At 41.6% G+C, this 18,921-nt stretch overlaps 1 protein-coding gene across 17 annotated transcripts in view; it reads left to right on the plus strand.

Annotated features, from left to right (window-relative positions):
- ptprt (protein tyrosine phosphatase receptor type T) overlaps window positions 1-18,921 on the plus strand; it is a 345,765-nt gene that overhangs the window by 166,929 nt on the left and 159,915 nt on the right. For all 17 annotated transcript variants that reach the window (XM_054732036.2, XM_054732027.2, XM_054732015.2 and 14 more), the window contains exon 11: window positions 7,112-7,221. In XM_054732036.2, coding sequence (XP_054588011.1) covers window positions 7,112-7,221 — 110 coding nt within the window. The remainder of the gene's footprint in view (window positions 1-7,111; window positions 7,222-18,921) is intronic.

Here is an 18,921-nt window from a genome sequence, read left to right on the forward strand (position 1 = left end):
ATTCATAAATTTGTTCACAGTTCCGTCAACACGAGAGCCAGACCCTGAGGCTCACGCAAGGAACATCAGAGCCCTCCAGAATGTCCTCCACCCTTTTTAAAGCTTTCCATTCAGGATGAAAAAAGCTTAAACTTGATTAATTTGTGCAGCTCTAAAATGTTAAATTAGAATCAGAAGAAAGGAAACCAGCTTCTTTAACCCTAACCAACAGGACAAGGATCTCATACTTTTCCTGCTCTCACATAGTGAGGCGCTCAGATTTTATCTGCCAAAACCCCATTTATTAGTCTTTTTTACATCTGTGAGGTAATGAGGGGCTACAAGCAGCAGCATGAAGGAATCCTGAGAAATCTGTAAGTGTTGGCAGCGTGAAGTAAAAACACAATGAGAGGAATCTAAAGCCGTAACACTCCCTTGTTGTGTTATTTTATAAATCCAGCAGGTGAAACAATTTACTTGCACTTGATTAAAACCTGAGAGGCAAATATTACTATTATAAGCCAGAGAAGATGAGTGGTGAGCCAGAGAAAAGTAATTTCAGTCCTTAATTGCGAATCTCTCCTATAGCCCCTAAACACAAGGTTTAAGATCATTTCTGTGTAATCAGCAAGATTAGAGAGTAATGGAAAACCTTAGATGTGTGTGTTTTAATGCGAGAGACAGAGGCTGCAGCTCTATAAAGCCATTACAGCACAAACAATTAGCCTCTGTGTGAACGATTGCTCTTCTGTTCCCTAAATACAGAATTACAACCAGGAGATTAACGATGGTTAAATAAAAAACCATTACCGACAAAACAATTAAAGCTTTTTTTTTATTTCTTCCTACCCCCCAAAGTCATCTTTGCTCCCCAGACACTTCTGATTTTTTCAGGCTACAAGCAGTTTGTATGCTCAGCTAGCAAAGGGAGGCGTTTTGGGCTGAGGCGAGATGTTCCCCAGAAGCTGCACTCAGAAGAAATTAGTAATGAGATCAGCAGAAGAACCGCGAGCCCCAAGGATGTTGGGTAGGCGATGGGATTGATGTTTTCGTTCTGTTTATCAGGCTATGAGATACCCCAGCTTGTCTCAGACAAGCTGTTGAGAGGAATCCGACGTTGTTGAAGTATTAGCGGCTGTGGAGGGTGAACACTGCGTTCTGAGTCAGCCGAGCCCTCTGGAACAAAAACGGAAGCTTTTAAAGGGATTGTTTGGAGACTTTCTGATGTCCTGGACAGCATGTGGACCGAAGGCCCTGAAAACGTGTGCTGGTTTGCTCTGCTGGGGCCGTAGGGCAGCAGTGGGGCTGGAATGTTGTTGAATGCAGTTTCATAGGATGAGTGGGTTTAGATCTATTTTGGGGCTGTTCCTGTGATTCGGCACCAAGCGTTTTAGTCATAGAAGGTCCGATTAGAGTAGCAGAGGTTCGTCTGACTATGTCTTCATTCTGGATTTAATGCATGTAATGTGTTGTATTAATGTCCCAGTTGCCAGTTTTTGTAACTGGAGATTGGACCACTGGAAGCTCAGTTTCCTACCAGATCCACATTCAAAACCAGTCAGAAGTTTGGACTCTTTTAAAATGAGGTGCCATGCACCTGGGCCCCGACCCCAGTAGTTCATCTGAGCTGGGTACTCTAGTCTTCGTTTGAGCTGCTTTTTGTCCAATCCCTCACCAAGGACCAGTGCCTTAGGTCCTACCTCAAGGGGAGGAGTTAACATTTCTTGGGGTCTTGTTTATTTGCATTGATGCTGTTGCTGAGCCAGTCTGTTGTGGTGAAGATGGAGCTGAGACTACAGTCCAACTGTCATAGATGTGTTGACTTTTAGGTAACGACCAAAAGAAAACTATTCTTCTTCAGGATGGACGTTAGGCCGTCCATGAGGGACTTGGAGACACAGCTGCTGCTCCATGTTTAGATGATCCAACTGAAGCGGTTAGAACACTCCCATGATAAGGCCCCAGGACACGCTGTAGGGATTATTTCTGGCCTCAGGCCACATACACACACCTCAGGGTCCCAGTTGGTACACATGGCCGTGTCTCTATCATTGACTTTATCGTTGGCCGCATGTGTTGACAGCTGTTTTGGTATAGTCAGTTCTCATGATCAGACTGGATTTAGATTTGACTTCAGAAAGTCTGGTACCACCTTTCTGGCACCACCTGCAATAACCTGCAGAAATAGTCTCTTTGGACATGTTCAAGACAACAAGGGAACTGAGAACCATTGTGAACATTTTGAGACCTTTTATAAATTTGCCACCCACCAGGTGAGACTTAGGCATAAATCCAGCGTTTCAGGGTTTCACAGAAACAAAGGAGTGATTAAGAAACCAAAGAGGAGACAAAGAAATACATTACATCCCAGCACTGATAATGAGAGTTAGGCTGAGGATGTAAACGAAGATTGTGAAACAAAAACCAAGAAAAGGGGAACAAAAAAAAAGCTGTGAAGAGGAGCTGGTGGCAGAATTAAGCCGCTTTGTTCAGATGATGGAAATTAATCAAGTTATGATATCTTAACAGCTGCCCTTCTCTTCTCAATGAAGACAGTTTGGTCTCATTGTCCAAGGCGTGCGCCCCCCCCCCCCCCCCCCCACCCCCCCCCCCCCCCACACACACCAGATATTTACACACATTAGGGCACTCATTGTGACATCTGAAAGATGCAAACACACAACTAAGTGATAAGGTGTTGAATGTAATAACGGCGTCTAATTGAGTTTCTTTGTTGGGGTAATTTAATGCCCTAGGCAGCCTGGGCCTCAATCAACACCTCCCAATTATTAAACACAACCAACCGTCCAACTTCCCTCCGCTCTCTGAAATGTGTCTTCGTGTGCTGGCTTGGATTTAGTTTAGAATTTCCTGAGATTATTTTCTCATTTTATTCCCAAGTCAACCCACAACAACTACAATGGTTGATGTCTCATCAGTGTTTTCTTTGTCCATCATCCCACATTCATGCGTCCTCAGTTGATTCTGTTTGAAGGAACATTTTTGTCATATTTGACCGTTATTTATCTAAAGCAAGGAGCCTTCCTGCAGCTGTTTAGTCGACGTATCCATTTCTGTTATTTCTGCTAAGCTCATCTCCCGTCCCGTAGAGCCCCATGCAGAGTGTGTGAGTATTTGAGACTGATGCAGAGTTGGCGACTTGTTGTGAACAACTAAGTCTTTAAAAATAACACATGAGTAAACAGCATAATAATTGTAAAACAATGTGTTTTAAATACAGATGTGGGGAGAACGACTTCAGGTGCTTTCCATTGATCAGCCTCTAGTCTAAATGATCTGTTATATAAAAACTCTGGATTGTAGCCACTGGTGTTCATGAGAAACCTCATGAGATTCTGCTGGATGACAGAAAGACAAATCATAATTTACAGGAAACAATATTTCACTGCATAGTTAAAATTTTGTCAATCAAGGTAGAATGACACCTGCAACGTTACGTCACACTGAGACTTCATTCTGCACCTTCCTGCAAAATATCTCCCTTGATCTCCTGGAGATCTTTTTTTTTTGCTTGTTTTGGAAGAGTCTTGACTTTAGAAAATGACAGAAATATTTAAGTGGTATAAATGTATTAAGTTGTTACTTTCATTATTAGGGCAAATATTATATGTACCATTTAAGACTAGTTATTTAGTTACAATCACATGGAGATACAGTGCCGTCAGTCAACGGAAACAAACAGAGCAGCAGTATCTTGTAATAACAAGAATGTTTGTTGTTATAATGGGAGATCAGTCATGTTGCAATGAGAAACGTTCTCATAATAACACATGTTGAAACAGTAAAAGTGTGAAAATCTAAGTTGATGAAGTTCCAGGTGTTGACGTCTAACTTTTAAGAATACAGCGGCTGCAACAACACGGGGGTGAACTGCTGAATGAGTGCATACACTTGCTAGCTCTCTCTCCACCGGACATATGATAGCTTCACTCACTGAGAGAACCAGTAAGAGTTGTTAATTCATTGTTTTCAAAGTAAAAGACAGATATAACACTGTCCTCTCACTAGTTACTGCTTCCCAAAAGCCACAAAGCTCACTTACTCAATCTCATGCGGGTGTTATTAGAGAAGATTCAAACATCCTGTGAGATCTTGCCATTTTTAATGTTATGTGCTGTCTCATAATTACTATTATTTTTTAACTCATTCACTGCCAGCACTTCTCTCTGTTTTTACAGTTTTTTTAAGAGTCACAGAGCGTTGTGCGCTAGGATGATGTTGACGTCAAAACTACAAAAACAAAGCGGAGACTCACCTCTTACATCAGGAAGAATCCGCGCGTTTCGACATTTATCTGTTCTTTCATAATCCGTTGTTGAATTGTGATCGGCAGAAGCTTTTCTGGTTCACGCCTCACTTTTTTTTACAGCAGCAGCCCAAAACGATCTCCTAACACATGGCTTTTCTGCTTCCTGATCACATGATGTGTGACGTATGCAGATGAAGATCGGCTTTAGAGCTGAGATGTTTGTTCTCACGGTGCGGGGGCTCGTTCCGACGCCCACACAGTAAAAAAATGCAAATGACGACTTTAGTCGTCATTGGCAGTGAATGGTTGGATTTAAAATGACAACTTTAGTTGTCAATGGCAGTGAATGAGTTAATGAGAAACATACTAGTAATAAGTAATAGTGTTGTAATATCAAGAAACATTCTTATTAGAAAAAACTGCTCCTCTATTTTGTCCGTACGCTGGCGGAAATACGCTTCCCTAAAAACAAATTCTAATTCCACATGACATCTCTTTGTAATCGGGATATTTGGGGTTCAGGTTTTCAACAAATGAAGAAGAATGGATGTCTGTCCATCCATATTTACATCAGTTGGGCGGAATACGCCTGACTTCATCTGCTGCTAAAGGTGTTTGACTAGAAGAAGAGGTCAGAGGTCACTCCTCTGTGGGAAATAAATCTGTGCATTATTACACACACACACTCTCTCTCTCTCTCTCTCTCTCTCTCTCTCTCTCTCTCTCTCTCTCTCTCTCTCTCTCTCTCTCTCTCTCTCTCTCTCTCTCTAACAGCTACGCTTCCTTCTAGCTCTGTCTCTCCTCAGCATTTTGAACAATTCACACCTGCGTGTGTGTGTGTGTGTGTGTGTGTGTGTGTGTGTGTGTGTGTGTTTGTGTGTGTGTGTGTTTTAACAGGTTGTTATTTTTCTCCTCGACGAGTTGTCTGACACAATTTTAGTCTGCATGCGTTTGTAAAGATGTGTGAAATCCTCCATCTTCCTGAAAACACACACACACACACACACACACACACACACACACACACACACACACACACACACACACACACACACACACACACTGTCCTGTTACTAGGTGAAGTTCAGCAGTAAATGCGTCTCTCAAAATCCTCCTTTCCACCGGACGTGAAAACGTTGCAAAACCTTTTGGACACGTCCCAGAAGTGAAGGGAAGCTGTCATTATGTCTGGAGTTTACTTTGTATGTGCTACAGCTTCGATTGGGCAAGACAGGAAGTCAAACACAAAAGCAGTCTAAAAAAAGTCACATCCAGTTAAACGTAAGGCCTTTAAGCGTCGATGCAGGAGCCCTCTGACGCGCTCGCAGAGGAAGACTGAGACATGCCCCAATTTTTGGACTACAGTTGAAAATTAGCCTGCTGGCTAACACTGGCACATTTACAGAAATGTTGATTAATGTGCTCTGTCCTTAGATAAAGAGAAGATTTTTGACTATTCTTCACAAGAGATGGAAAAGGCAAACTTGTAATTGGTCAGCTTGCCCCTTTGTGCAAATTCATTAACAGCGCCGTCTTTGCTGCTTCAAAAAGAAAAGAGATATATAGCGGAAAACATGGAACAAATTGAAGAATGCATCACTGATAAAGTCTGAAAATATGGTTTATGGACCTAGATATAATCAAGTTTATTGTTACTGGTCAGAGCTACTACTCCTACAGGGTTAATGTTTATTTAATTCATGATAATTCAGTATAATTATTAGCTAAAAATAAAGTATTTTCTGTGACTGAAAACCAAAACCCAGGCTGACAGATTTACCTTAATGACAGTGTGTTTTTCTCAGGAAAAGAACATTTTATGATTTTACAAATGAAGCTTACTTTCATCAAGTAATCAGAATTAACACAGACTTTTATCTTGTGTGACATATTTTAAGGTTCGAGGAGGAGGTGAAGAGAATAAAACTGTTTGTGTTCCTCGGCGACTCCTAATGCGTTTAAAGGAACTTTAATCTGAAGTGAATTTAAAGATGTTATTAAATCTGTCGCTCCCAATTCCTGCAAACATCCTCCGTGATGAAATTTAGCGACTCAAACCGCCGGTTTGCCTCACCCGTAATAAGATTTTAGACATCTTAATATTTCTTCAGAAAAGGCTGTGTTACATTTAATTAGCAGAATTAAACTACATGAAACTGAAGCGAAATCTGATTTCTTTTTCTTTTTTCACTCATTTGATTTTTCCTCTGCTAGGTTTTTAATATTCTGCAGAATCTGCAGGCTCGCTGATTTGCATCAGAATGAAGTCTAAGGTTTATGGGGATTTATATTCTCAGTGCATTTGTGTTTTTTAGCTTTTGCACTGAAACAAGTCCGCTTCAGTTTTTGAAGAGAAGAACCAAACCCACAAACCTGGGAGTGGAATTTATTATTTTGTGAGACAATGAGTAGTAACTCTAAAAAACCTTTAGACCATTATCAGCTCTGTCATTTAGAGAAAAATGAAAATAATGCTACTGTGATGCTAAAAACTAACTGATGCTTGTCATTGTAAGAATCTGTCGTTAACCAGGATCAGTGAAGGCACCACCCCACCCACCTGGCTTCAGGCTTATCATGTATTCATATTCTTATGCTGCACCTTCTGCACCATATCTGCTCACCCTTTAACTTAGATTTTTTGTTTTTTTTTGTTGATTTTAATGTTCTTGCTAATGGAAAGCACTTTGGATCGCCTGTGTGTGAAACGTGCTATATAAATAAAGCTGCCTTGGGTTCATGCCAGTAATATTTCTCATTAATTTGTATTTTAATGTTTTGACTCTCAAAATATATTAAAGTGAGTGGAGGACACAAAGATACGGTGCTGATGTTGGAACATTTTCTGCTCCATCCCTGCAGTGCCGGGCTTGGTACCGATGGAGTCTCTACAGAACACTCCGTATGAGGAGAAGATCTTCATGCAGTGGAAAGCTCCCAACGAGACCAATGGGGCCATCACGCTGTACGAGGTCAGTCTCATGCCGACGAATCGCTGGAGCAGGACACATTTATCAATCACACACAGATACTGTATATGAAGAGATTTGGTTGCTGGTGCTAGAGTTGGTAGGAACTGTATTTAGAAGCTTTTGAGTCATTTTTGAGTTTTAATTAACTTCATTTAAATCAAAACAACCCACATTCTCAAATTTGAGCCTCAGGAAGTTAAAGCAACTCAGTTTTGAACAGCCTCCACTTACGGTACAAGTGCCTGTAAACATTTTATAACTTTGACTTTTAATTCAGAAAGATTATTTTCAACGTTGACCTTTTAGAAAGAGGCCAGTACAAAAACAGCTGCTCAAGTTTTCTCTTGAAGTTCACAGGAAGACAGAAAACCTTTAAAGCGTCATCATGAAATCTCTAAACCCTCGTTTAAATCCCGTTGTGCAGAACACTCCTGAAAACAACTCTTACAGAAAACAGATGGACTGTTTTATTCACATTTGGAGGGTTAATAGAAGCATCAGAGACCCATGCGGCTGCACACAAGGATGCAAAATATGAGTGACGCACTATATCCTCTAGGAACGCTGGAAAGTTTAAAAGGTTTGAAACGGTTCTGAGTACTTCAAATTTTATTTTAAAAACATCATTCCTGACTTCCACTTCCTCTGTGACAGAAAAACACTCATTACCACACACACACACACGCACACGCACACGCACACACACACACACACACACACACACACACACACACACACACACACACACACACACACACACACACACACACGCACACACGCACACACGCACACACACACACACACACACACACACACACACACACACACACACACACACACACCTTCTTTGCGAAAAACTCAGCAGGATCTCAGCCAGGTCTTAGTGTGATGCAGGGATATGTGAGGCAGACAGGAGAGGGGAGCGGCTCAATAATTCATCAGATGGAGGGAACACACACACACACACACACATGCACGCTCTCATTAACCAGCATTGTTTCAAGGCCTCAAACGCTCCTCAGGTTCAATATTTCACCCTAAAAAATTTACACTCAGCCTTAAGTTCCTTCAGTTGCTTCAGTCTGCTATTTCTACTCATTTTTGAACCGATCTGAACCGCCAGACGTGTTGGATTACAAAACAGCTCCATATCTAACGGTTGTTTTTTCGACAACAAATTATCTCTGAAGCGTGACGTGTCTGGTCCAGACAGGAGGAGCACAAACGTCACAAAACGGTTAAAGGTTTATAACCCAGAATGCGTCTGTTCCTTGTCAGACAGAGTAACAGGAAGTGATGTCAAAACAAAAGAAGATACGAGTAGGAAAGTGATGACATAGTGAATCAATAAACCAACCAATAACGACTCTTTAATTATCCGAGGCGTCATCTTTGAGCTACCTCTGGGAGAAAATCAGAACTTTCTTCAACCGTTCACAATAAGAGTCTCACACATTTGCATGTACCCTAGAAAATCTGTAGCCTAATAATCTTATTGTCAACAGCATTATTTTGTATCAATAAACAGTTTTTCTAGTCCGACTGTGTGTGCTATGCATGTTAGCTTTTATGTGTTATGGTTGGTTTGTTAAAAACCTTTTAAGTGTTAGAGTAAAATAAATAAACGGTTCTCTGTTCCAGATGTGTGCTGTAACCGGAGACGTCTGTGTCCAAAAACACAGATTCATGTTGGATCAGTTACACAACTTCTAATTTCCTTTAATTTTGAATCAAAATTACCTAAAAATCTCAGGAACGAACAATTTAAAGTACCTGCTACACACACACACACACACACCGCTGTTCAGAAACCACTCAGGACCGTTTCTCAGAGCTCCACTAGACCTCCACCAGGAGCTTGAAAACCACTCAGTGGTCTCTGAACCTCCTGGGACCATCATAGGTTTCTCCTTGTTTTCTGTCGGTTTCATTAGCATCAATGTGAAGGGGCGGAGGCAGGTGGAGGCGGCGCGGCTCTGCATCCTCTGTTAAACATATCAGAGCCTCGACACAAAGCACCACTATTAGAGATAATTACTATAATTGCAGCTATTGATGGGATTAAAGGCATCGTCTGCAACATCTAAAGGGGCTCTTGTTGTGTCCCATCCCGCTCTGCTGTCTCCTCTTTTCTTCTCCTCTCTTCTCTCCCCATCGCTGCCCTTCAGGATGGAAACCAGATGAATCACACCTGGGGTGGGGGGGTGGGGGGTGTCTGGGGGAGGAGAGTGGTGACGAGAGATAAGGAGAACTGGGAGATAAACCCTGAAGTAGAAATGAGCTGAAGGAGCTCCTCGTGATACAAATAGAGGAATAAATCAGTGTGCAAATACGGTCACTCCATACCAGAGTGTTGTTACTGTAATTGCAGCTAATTACTGGATTAAAGAACACATCTGGATGAGATCTAAAGGGATCCACCTCCACCTTCCCCCTTGGGTCCTCGGTTCAGCTCAGCAGTCGTTGGATGATGTCTGGGGAAAGCAGAGAACCTCAGAGGAGAAACAAAGAAAATGTTCCTAAATCAGTTTATGTAAGACAAAAAAACATTACAACATTACACTTTTCCATTTTTAAATGTAGGAATCTTAAGGAATTCCTGACTGGAAAGTTTAAACATCCCTGACCAAAAGTGTTGAACGCCGTCCTTCATGCCAGATTTTCTATCTAATATGAAAGATGATTGAATCATTAATGATTTGCTGAGCTCTTATGTGGAACCTCAAACTCACCTGTTGGTGAATCTCCACCCTAAATAGGGTCTCAGCGTCTGCAGAACGGACCTAGTCTTGGCTGTCCTTGTCTCTGCTGAAGTCCATTAGCCGCCGCCGCGGCCATCTTGTCTCCGAAGTCACCCAGAAGCAGATGTGCATCAGTGCTTACGTTCTGCTGTAGACCTTTACTCTGATTGGCTCAGCAGGCTCTGCCGGGTCTGTGCATCTTCCCGTGACCTCTGTGCCCTCTTTGCTAACACTCAGACTTACCGCACTGAGAGCAGAGAAGCGTTCAGATCCGCGGGTCATGACCTTGTCAATCCCTTCTGTGATTGTAACATCAAACCAGTGGAGCATCGCCGATTCCTCTGGTTAACGCTCACCCCCCACCCCCCCGCTGGTCTCTGCAGAGTTATTTCTGAGCTGCGGCTCTCAGAACGCACGCCACCGCCACCGCCGCTGACATCGATTAGAATAAAGCAGCCGAGCGGATCATTGGATTAGAACTCGGCTGATTTGTTTTGACCAGAGAAAGATGCTTTTTGTTTTTCAGCCTGATTCACAAAACCGAGTAATTCTGATGTCTCCTTTATTTAAACCCGACGTTAAAACAACAAAGTTTGTTTTTTTACTTCAGCTTGAGATTAATTACTTCAGTTACAACAAACAAACACAAGATAACCTGTTTTTAATACGCAACACTTCACATGTTTTTAACATCTTATGATCTTAACCAGCTGTGAAAAATGTCTACTTTAACCAGATAAAATGTTTCAGGTCAGTTTGTTTATTTGTTCATGGTTGGTGTTGAAATAGCTTCACTATTATTTTAAATAAAAGAAATTTAAATAAAACATTAACAGGTAAATAAATTCCATAAAGTACATTTGAAGAAATGTTTAATATCATTATTTGTGAGACCTCTTGAGTGTTCCTGGGCACACCTCGGGGCTGAAGACAGAACAATTACTGTAAGACGTGTTTAAAACGCAAATAAAACCAGCAGTAAGTTCACGTAAACGTGGAGGTAAATCTTCCAGCAGAGTCCGAGTTTTATCAGGACAAGTGCGTCTTTCTGTTGCAGGATTTGTTGAAACACTTCCAGTTCTCTGTCTCCAGGCTGTAGTAAATTTGAAGGCCTTTTAGTGGCTCCAAATCTTCCCTGAAAGCTGGATAACAAAAGATATACGAGCATTTAGCTGACAAACCTTTAAACCGTTTAATCCACCATGCTAAAGCAACAAGCGACTAGTCCTTCCTGTCTGATCTGGAGTGTGAATAACTCTACTCTCCATCTCTCCGTCCGGCTCAAACGGAGTCTTTAATCAATCAGAGGGATCGATGCCGGCAGCCGGGCTGACTTTTATTTGTGCGGGTTCCTCGGTTCTGTAGCAGCAGATGTCGGAGATTGTCTCCTTATCGCTGGTTTCTGGAAAAGAGCTGTGATTTTTTTTCATTAGCGGAGCGGCGTTTGGGCGATTTTCTCAACATCGACTCAAATGGAGAAAAAGCCGCTTCGCTGACCTCAGAAACAGGAAGTTAAAGAAGCTAGCAGATTTTTAATCTGAGCATCTGAGTTCCAAACAAAGTTAGGATTATTAATGCCCTACAGGAAACACACCTGCAGGTTAATTTGATCAGTCAAACATTATCAGAGATTTAATGGATTCAAATTAAGTTATGGAGCCACGTTTAACTCAATCAACACATAAAGAGATTAAAATAATCTGAGTTTAATCTTAATTTATCAGACTGAAACATGGACAAAGATATGATGGTGTGTTAATGCTGACCTCACTGTGTTTACTAAATGATTTTAACCAAAATCAAATATAAATGATCCCAAAGAAAAGAGGAAAAAGAACAAACAAAAACAAATTATACATAAAAGGACATACAAGTAAAGTCAGAAATAACTTTAATTTTGTTTCTACAAAAGTCCATTTCCTGTTTGGCTCTGTCTGATAAAATCCTGAAATGAACCAAAAACCAAAATAAAAACAAATTAGACCTCATCTCATCTTTAAATCACCATTTAGAAATATTTACCACCGAACTCCATAACGATGTGAATCTGTCACGGATCTGACGGGATGCTTCCAGTTGTTCTTGACGTTTGAAGCCTTCAGTTTATTTATCTGCTGACGTTCAGCTGATGATGTTTTTGCCTGTTTGGGTGTTTGGCTCAGACCAGCAGCGTACACGTGGTCGTTGTGAAGGGTTGGTCGGATCATGTTCGCAAATGAACCACAAGTTGCCAGGTGACCTGCGGACCATACTCGACCTTTAGCGCAGTGTTTACCTGTGTGGTTATTTACAGTTGTACTGGTGAGGGGAGGTACTCGCCAGCTCGTCGTCGCTCTACGTGATGTTTGAAACTGGGAAGATGGCGGTTGTTTTGACTCAGAGTCTCCTCCTGTCTTGTTTTCCTGTTTGACTGATATCGGCCTGTCCTTGAGCTGCTGACCAGATTTACTCCGTCTCACCGGCTGCTGATCCTGCAGCAGAGCCAGATCGGATCACTTAGCCCGTAGACTTTTGTTTAGTGTTTAAACTAAAGAGTTTCCTTTGTTTTCATCTAGTGTCACAATCAGGGAGAAATGTAACAAAGGAGCAAAATCCTGTTTAGAAGCAAACTATTTATATAAATGCATGCTTTTTAATCACATTTGAGGGTTTTTGCTTATTTATTTTTTTGATAATTGTAATTTTTTGTATATTTGAATGTTTTTTAACCTTTGTGTTGATGGTGTCTCAGATTTATCACCACGTTCTAAAGCAGCTTCAGTAACAAACCCGACTCTTCATCCCACCCGTGTTTGTCTCTGACACGCTGATCCAGAACCTAGGACGCCGTCAGACAGCAGCGAGGAAGTCGTCGGCTCAGGGATTTTAGTTTTTTATGTGGGGTTGGGAGCAGCTCACGTCAGCTTCATGTCGTGTTCTGTCACTCGTCTTAACTCCGCTGCCAGGACGTTTGTGTCAGACGAGGAGATTCAGGCCGGTTCCTGTCAGAGTGTCAGCTTCGGCTCGGTTTGACTCTGATCACCTCACATCGGGTGAACTTTGATATGCTGGCGGTTTTGGATTGATGCAGGATTCTTTTTGTTAAATTATATATTTTGCAGAACTCGTCACACCTTCCTCCTCGGTCCCGAGGAAGAACCTGATTAAAACCTTTGTAACCGGATTACAGGATACAATAAGATAATTAAAAGAAAAAATAAACAAATGGGCCAATAATTAGGTTCGGGGAGAATTGGAGGTTGTTTAAGAATGACTGGAGTCACGGGTAGAGCATGAAACGGTTTATATACTAAATTTTAATAATAATGGGAGATATAACACATAAAGATAACACATAAAAACAGATGAAAACAATCGACAATAGTAAAATGGTCGGTATGAGATTTGATCATATGAGTCACAAGTCAGCCGGCGTCAAGTCAAATCCCCACGCTTGGGGTGAAAGTCAGAGTCCGGTGGTGCGATTTTTTCCTACCACACCGTTGAGATTGTTCACAGAAGAGAGCAGTCTGCTCTTCAGTTACTTGAGATGTCCTGGTTCGTTCAGTGGTTAAGGCTCGCCATCTCCCTCGTCAGGAAGAAATCCAGTTCTCGTTCCAAGTGAGTGATCATAGGAGTCGGGATCAAACCCAAGGAAAAAAAAAAACCCAGCCTGTAAACAACAGGACTGTTAGCGAGTTGGCATCGACCCTTCTCGTCACATCACAGCATAAAGTCTTACAGACTTAAACAAATGCTTCACTCTATTGGCATAGCCAATCATGTTTGGGTTCACAGTTCAACTAACATAACATCAATTTGATTGTCTATTAAAATAATTCTCAGTAGCTCTGGAAATATAATTACATATGACAACAATTGTTCAGCTCAATAGGCTCAGTTAGATTCTATTACTCTACACTATTCAACAAGAAATACATTCATGACAACAAGGATACATTTAGTTGTGTTTCTATACAGCATTGTGACACCTTGTATATCTGTAACACAATAAATAAATAAATAAATAAATAAATAAATAAATAAAATGTTCTATAACAAAATTCAACAAAATATAAATTCTGGTCCTTTGGTCCACCATTGTAAAATAATTCCTCCCTAATCAGTTAGCTTTTATTTATTTTTATTTATCTATTTTTTTTATTATTAAATGTTTGGTTAAGGGACGCATTGCTAATTCTATGGCGTTAGCTATAACGCCCCTGAGGACCTTGTACATCTAGGCCGTACCACCGTTAACTGGCGGTTTGAGCCGTTAACTCCTGGGAATCCCATATGCCGTACCGCCGTTAACTGGCGGTTTGAGCCGTTAACTCCTATATGCCCTACCACCGTTAACTGGTAGTTTGAGATGTTAACTCCTGGGATCTAACGTCTAGCAGCCCACTGCTGTCACCTCGGTTGCTGTAATTAGCTTTTTGAATTTAATAATTTACTGAATTTAATCTCATTCACTCACCAACGCGCTCCAACGGTTCCCTCCTACAGAGGATTGGTTCACTCTGTCGTCTCCACACAAATCTATAAGAATGGAATTAATTTGATAAGCTATTTAAGTTTCCTTTTTTTTTAAGTTGCATCGTTAGCTTTTTCTCTTCTTTTTTCTTTACTCACCGCGTTGGTTCCAAGTTCCTAGCTCTTATTAGAAGGAGTCAAGTCCGCCTCTCCCTCTATCTATGCGGCACCCAAATCAGGGTTCTTCACGGCCTCGACCGTTGTTTTTTTTTCTCTCTCTCTCTCTCTCTAACCGCTCAGTCTTTGCTTTCTGTATCTGCGTGCTGCACAGCCGTTTGTCTCTCCTCTCGCTCAGCTGCGTCGCACGGTTTTATTTCGCGGAGGCGGGACTTATTTCTCTCAGCCAATGAAATTTCAGATTCCCACCTGGACCAATAGTATACAGCTTTCCTCTTCTGTTTCTGTTAGGGATGTTCAAGATTCTTGTTTTAACCGATGTTTAATATTAAACTCGTTATTTTAGTTATTCACCCTTCCAATAATTCATTATGAAATTATCTATTAGTTAATTAGATATCTATTAATTAGTATTGTTAATTTCCTTAATTTATATTTTATATTTTATCTAAATTGAGGATGGATCATATTAGTAAGCCAATTAGTTAATACCTCATTAAGGTTCTAGCTTCTGGGTTACATCCTCCCCCATTAAATATCATGCACGTCCCTGTGCATTGTTTCTACGGGGTACACAACTTCTTGAGTAAGAGAGTCAATAAAAGCTTTATTAAGTCCTTGGAAAAGGGACCTAACTACGGTCACTAGTGGATTGCCCAATTGAGAGTAAGTTAGTCTTTGAGGAGGCTGACTACTTCGTTCAGATCTCCTGACATACATCTCTGGTTGCACAGTATCATGCTCATCCGTTTCGGTTTGATTCTCAACTGAGACAGGACGAAGTGAGCTCTCTGTTTCCGACAGAGCTGATGAGCTATTCTCTAAGACTTTGGTCTTTTCAGATGTATGTGTCTGATCGTGTATGATGGGTTCAAAACTTACATCACGTTGCTGCGACTTTAGGACACCATCCAATTGAGGTAGGTTTGTGTTAGTTTCATCCCCCGTTTCTACGTCAGGTAAGTATACTTCGTTTTTTTTTCGTTTTTTCAGGTAAGTATGTTGCTGCTTCTTTCACTCTTTCAGGTAAGAATGTCGCAGTTTCACTCATTCTGTCAGGTAAGAATGTTTCGGTGTTGATGCCTTTGTCAAGTAAGGACAATTCAGCATTTTCATTACCAGCTAAGGTTGGTTCCTTGCGATCCCCTGTGTGTAAGGATAGTGTGTTTTGTTGTTGAATATTATTTACCGGTCCTGAATCTGCTATGAGTTCCCTATTTGGCAAGGTGACCGCTATTTGATAGGATGGTCGGTTTAGCACTTGTGGAAGATCAGAGTAATAAAACTCATCTACCTCTTCGTCAAGTGGCTCATCTGGGTCAGGTTCTAAGGCTGAACTCTGTCTTGTATGAGGTCTGCTAGGTTTCGTAACGCGTTCTGTTTCATTTTCTAATGAAGAGAGAAAACCACAAGGCAGTAAAAGATCTCTGTGGAGTGTTCTGTTGGGTCCTTCTCCGTTCTCTGGTTTTACAGTGTATACTGGCAAGTTTTCCACCTGTTTGAGAACTATATACACTGTTTGCTCCCATTTGTCTGCTAATTTATGCTTTTCTCTTAAGCGAAGATTTCGGACTAAAACACGATCTCCCACACCTAGTGTGGACTCACGAATGTTTCTGTCGAACCGTTCTTTGTTCTTCCTCGCTGTTTTTTGAGAGTTTTTTATGACAATGTCATAACTCTGTTCCAGATGACTCTTCAGTTCTTTAACATACTGAGAATGAGTTATAGAGGGCTTGTTCAAATGCGGTAACCCAAAGGCAATATCTATAGGCAACCGAGGCTGCCTACCGAACATTAGCTCGTAGGGAGAGTATCCCGTCACGTCATTTTTTGTACAATTGTACGAGTGAGTAAGTGGTTTTACAAAATCGCGCCAGTGATGTTTCTCAGTGGCTTGTAAAGTTCCCAACATGCTGAGTAATGTACGATTGTACCGTTCAACGGGGTTGCCACGAGGGTGATAAGGGCTCGTTCTGACTTTACGGATACCAAGTAAAGAACAAAGTTCCTTGATTGTACGTGATTCGAAATCCCGTCCCTGATCACTATGAAGACGCTCAGGAAACCCGTAGTGGACTAAAAAATGTTCCCACAGGTTCTTCGCGACGGTGGTGGCTTTCTGATCTTTGGTTGGGATGGACACTGCATACTTTGTAAAATGGTCTGTAATCACTAAGACATCTTTAGTGTTCTTACTGTCTGGTTCTATGGAGAGAAAATCCATGCAAACTAACTCCATAGGTCTGGTGGTGGTAATACTCACCATTGGAGCAGCTTTGTCAGGGAGGGCCTTCCGACGGATACATCTTTCGCAAGTTTTAACTTTGATTTCGATATCACTAGCCATTCTTGGCCAGTAAAAACGGGACCGAATGAGATCTGTCGTACGTTCAACCCCAAGATGCCCCATATCATCATGTAGGCTTTGCATGACTGTTGAACGTAATGAATCAGGCAAGACTAACTGCAATGATGTCTCTGGTCCTAATTGGCGTCTCCGGTACAGTAAATCATTTTGAAACTCAAACCGTTTCCACTCTCTCAAAAGGTTAAGAACCACCGGGGGTTCTGCAATAGTATCAGTTGGCGGTTTATTGTCAGTCATAAGCAGCTGAATGACTCGGCCAATGGTTGGATCTTTCCTCTGCAAGGAGACAAGGTCAGCATGGTTATACTTGGGCACAGCAAAGAAACTGTCACTATTGTCTTCCAACTGGAATAGGTCTGGAATGGCCGCTGCAGACATGGCAAGTGACTGAACTAAACCACAAGGAGAATCAGTCTCATCCAAGACCATGTGCTTTTGGCATGTTGCTTTCACTGCTTCGGCTTGAAGTTGAAGCTCGACTTCTTTGACAGAGGATAAAAGATGAGATCGGAACTCATCTAGTCGTTGGCATTCCTCAGTGAATTTTGAGTTGTCTTCAGGTTTATCATGCAGCCTCCTAGACAGGCCATCCGCGTCAACGTTCTGTGTACCTGCACGGTATCTGATGTCAAAATTATAGGTGGACAACGCAGCTAGCCAACGATAGCTCGTTGCATCGAGTTTTGCCGTTGTTAAGAGGTAAGTTAACGGATTATTATCAGTAATGACAGTGAATGTGTTCCCATACAAATAGTCATGAAACTTATCTGTTATGGCCCACTTTAAGGCTAGAAACTCCAACTTGTGCGCAGGGTACCTAGTTTCACTAGAGCTTAAACCGCGACTTGCATAAGCGATTACCTGTGTGATACCGTTTTGCACTTGGTATAGCGCTGCACCGAGTCCGGTCGTACTAGCATCTGTGTGTACTAGATATGGGAGTTTTGCGTCAGCGTAGCCAAGAACTGGCGAAGTGGTAAGTTTTTCAATAATAGTTTGAAAGGACTTCTCACAGTCTTGGCTCCAACGATTCCCAAAGGGTTCTTTGGGGTTCAAGTACTTTGATCTACATGGTGGTGTTTTAAAGTTTTTCCGTTTGGGTGGATAACCAGCCGTGAGAGATGTTAGTGGCTTGACAATATTTGAGTAATCTTTAACGAAGCGTCGGTAATAACCGGTAAATCCTAAGAAAGATTGGAGTTCCTTCAAAGTCTGAGGCTTCGGCCATGTTTTGAGTGCTTCCACCTTATCTGGATCGGTTTTTATGCCATCTCGAGATACTATATGTCCAAGATAACGCACAGATGTCTGGAAAAAACGACACTTATCTGGTGATAGCTTGAGTCCGTATTCTCTAAGCCGTTCAAGAACGTGAGAAAGTCTGGTTTCGTGTTCTTCCAAGGAGTTGGAAAAGACGATCAAGTCGTCTAGGAAAACTAACACTTCCTTCAGATTAATGTCCTTCATACACTTTTCCATAACCCGTTGGAAAGTGCTTGGAGCATTTGTTATTCCTTGTGGCATACGGTTAAATTCATAAAACCCAAACGGGCAAACAAAAGCAGTTTTAGGTTTATCCTTTTCACACATCTCTATTTGATAGTAACCTGACTTGAGGTCCATCACAGAAAACCACTGTGATCCAGCGAGAGCAGAAAAGGACTCCTCCAAGTTAGGCAGGGCATATGCGTCGCGAATGGTTTGCAGATTAAGCTTTCTATAGTCTATACATAGACGTACCTCACCATTCTTTTTCCGAACTACCACTATTGGTGAGGCAAATGGAGACTCCGACTCTCTTATTATACCGGTTTCCAAGAGGGCTTCCAAATGTTTTCTCACGGCTTCATAATCATGTGGATGGATCGGCCGAGATTTCTGTTTGAATGGGGTCTCGTCTTTTAAGTTGATGTGATGTCTTATCTGTTGTGTATGACCAAAATCAAGATCGTGGTG

This window comes from Nothobranchius furzeri, chromosome 3, assembly GCF_043380555.1.
Source record: "Nothobranchius furzeri strain GRZ-AD chromosome 3, NfurGRZ-RIMD1, whole genome shotgun sequence".
Classification (NCBI taxonomy): domain Eukaryota; kingdom Metazoa; phylum Chordata; class Actinopteri; order Cyprinodontiformes; family Nothobranchiidae; genus Nothobranchius; species Nothobranchius furzeri.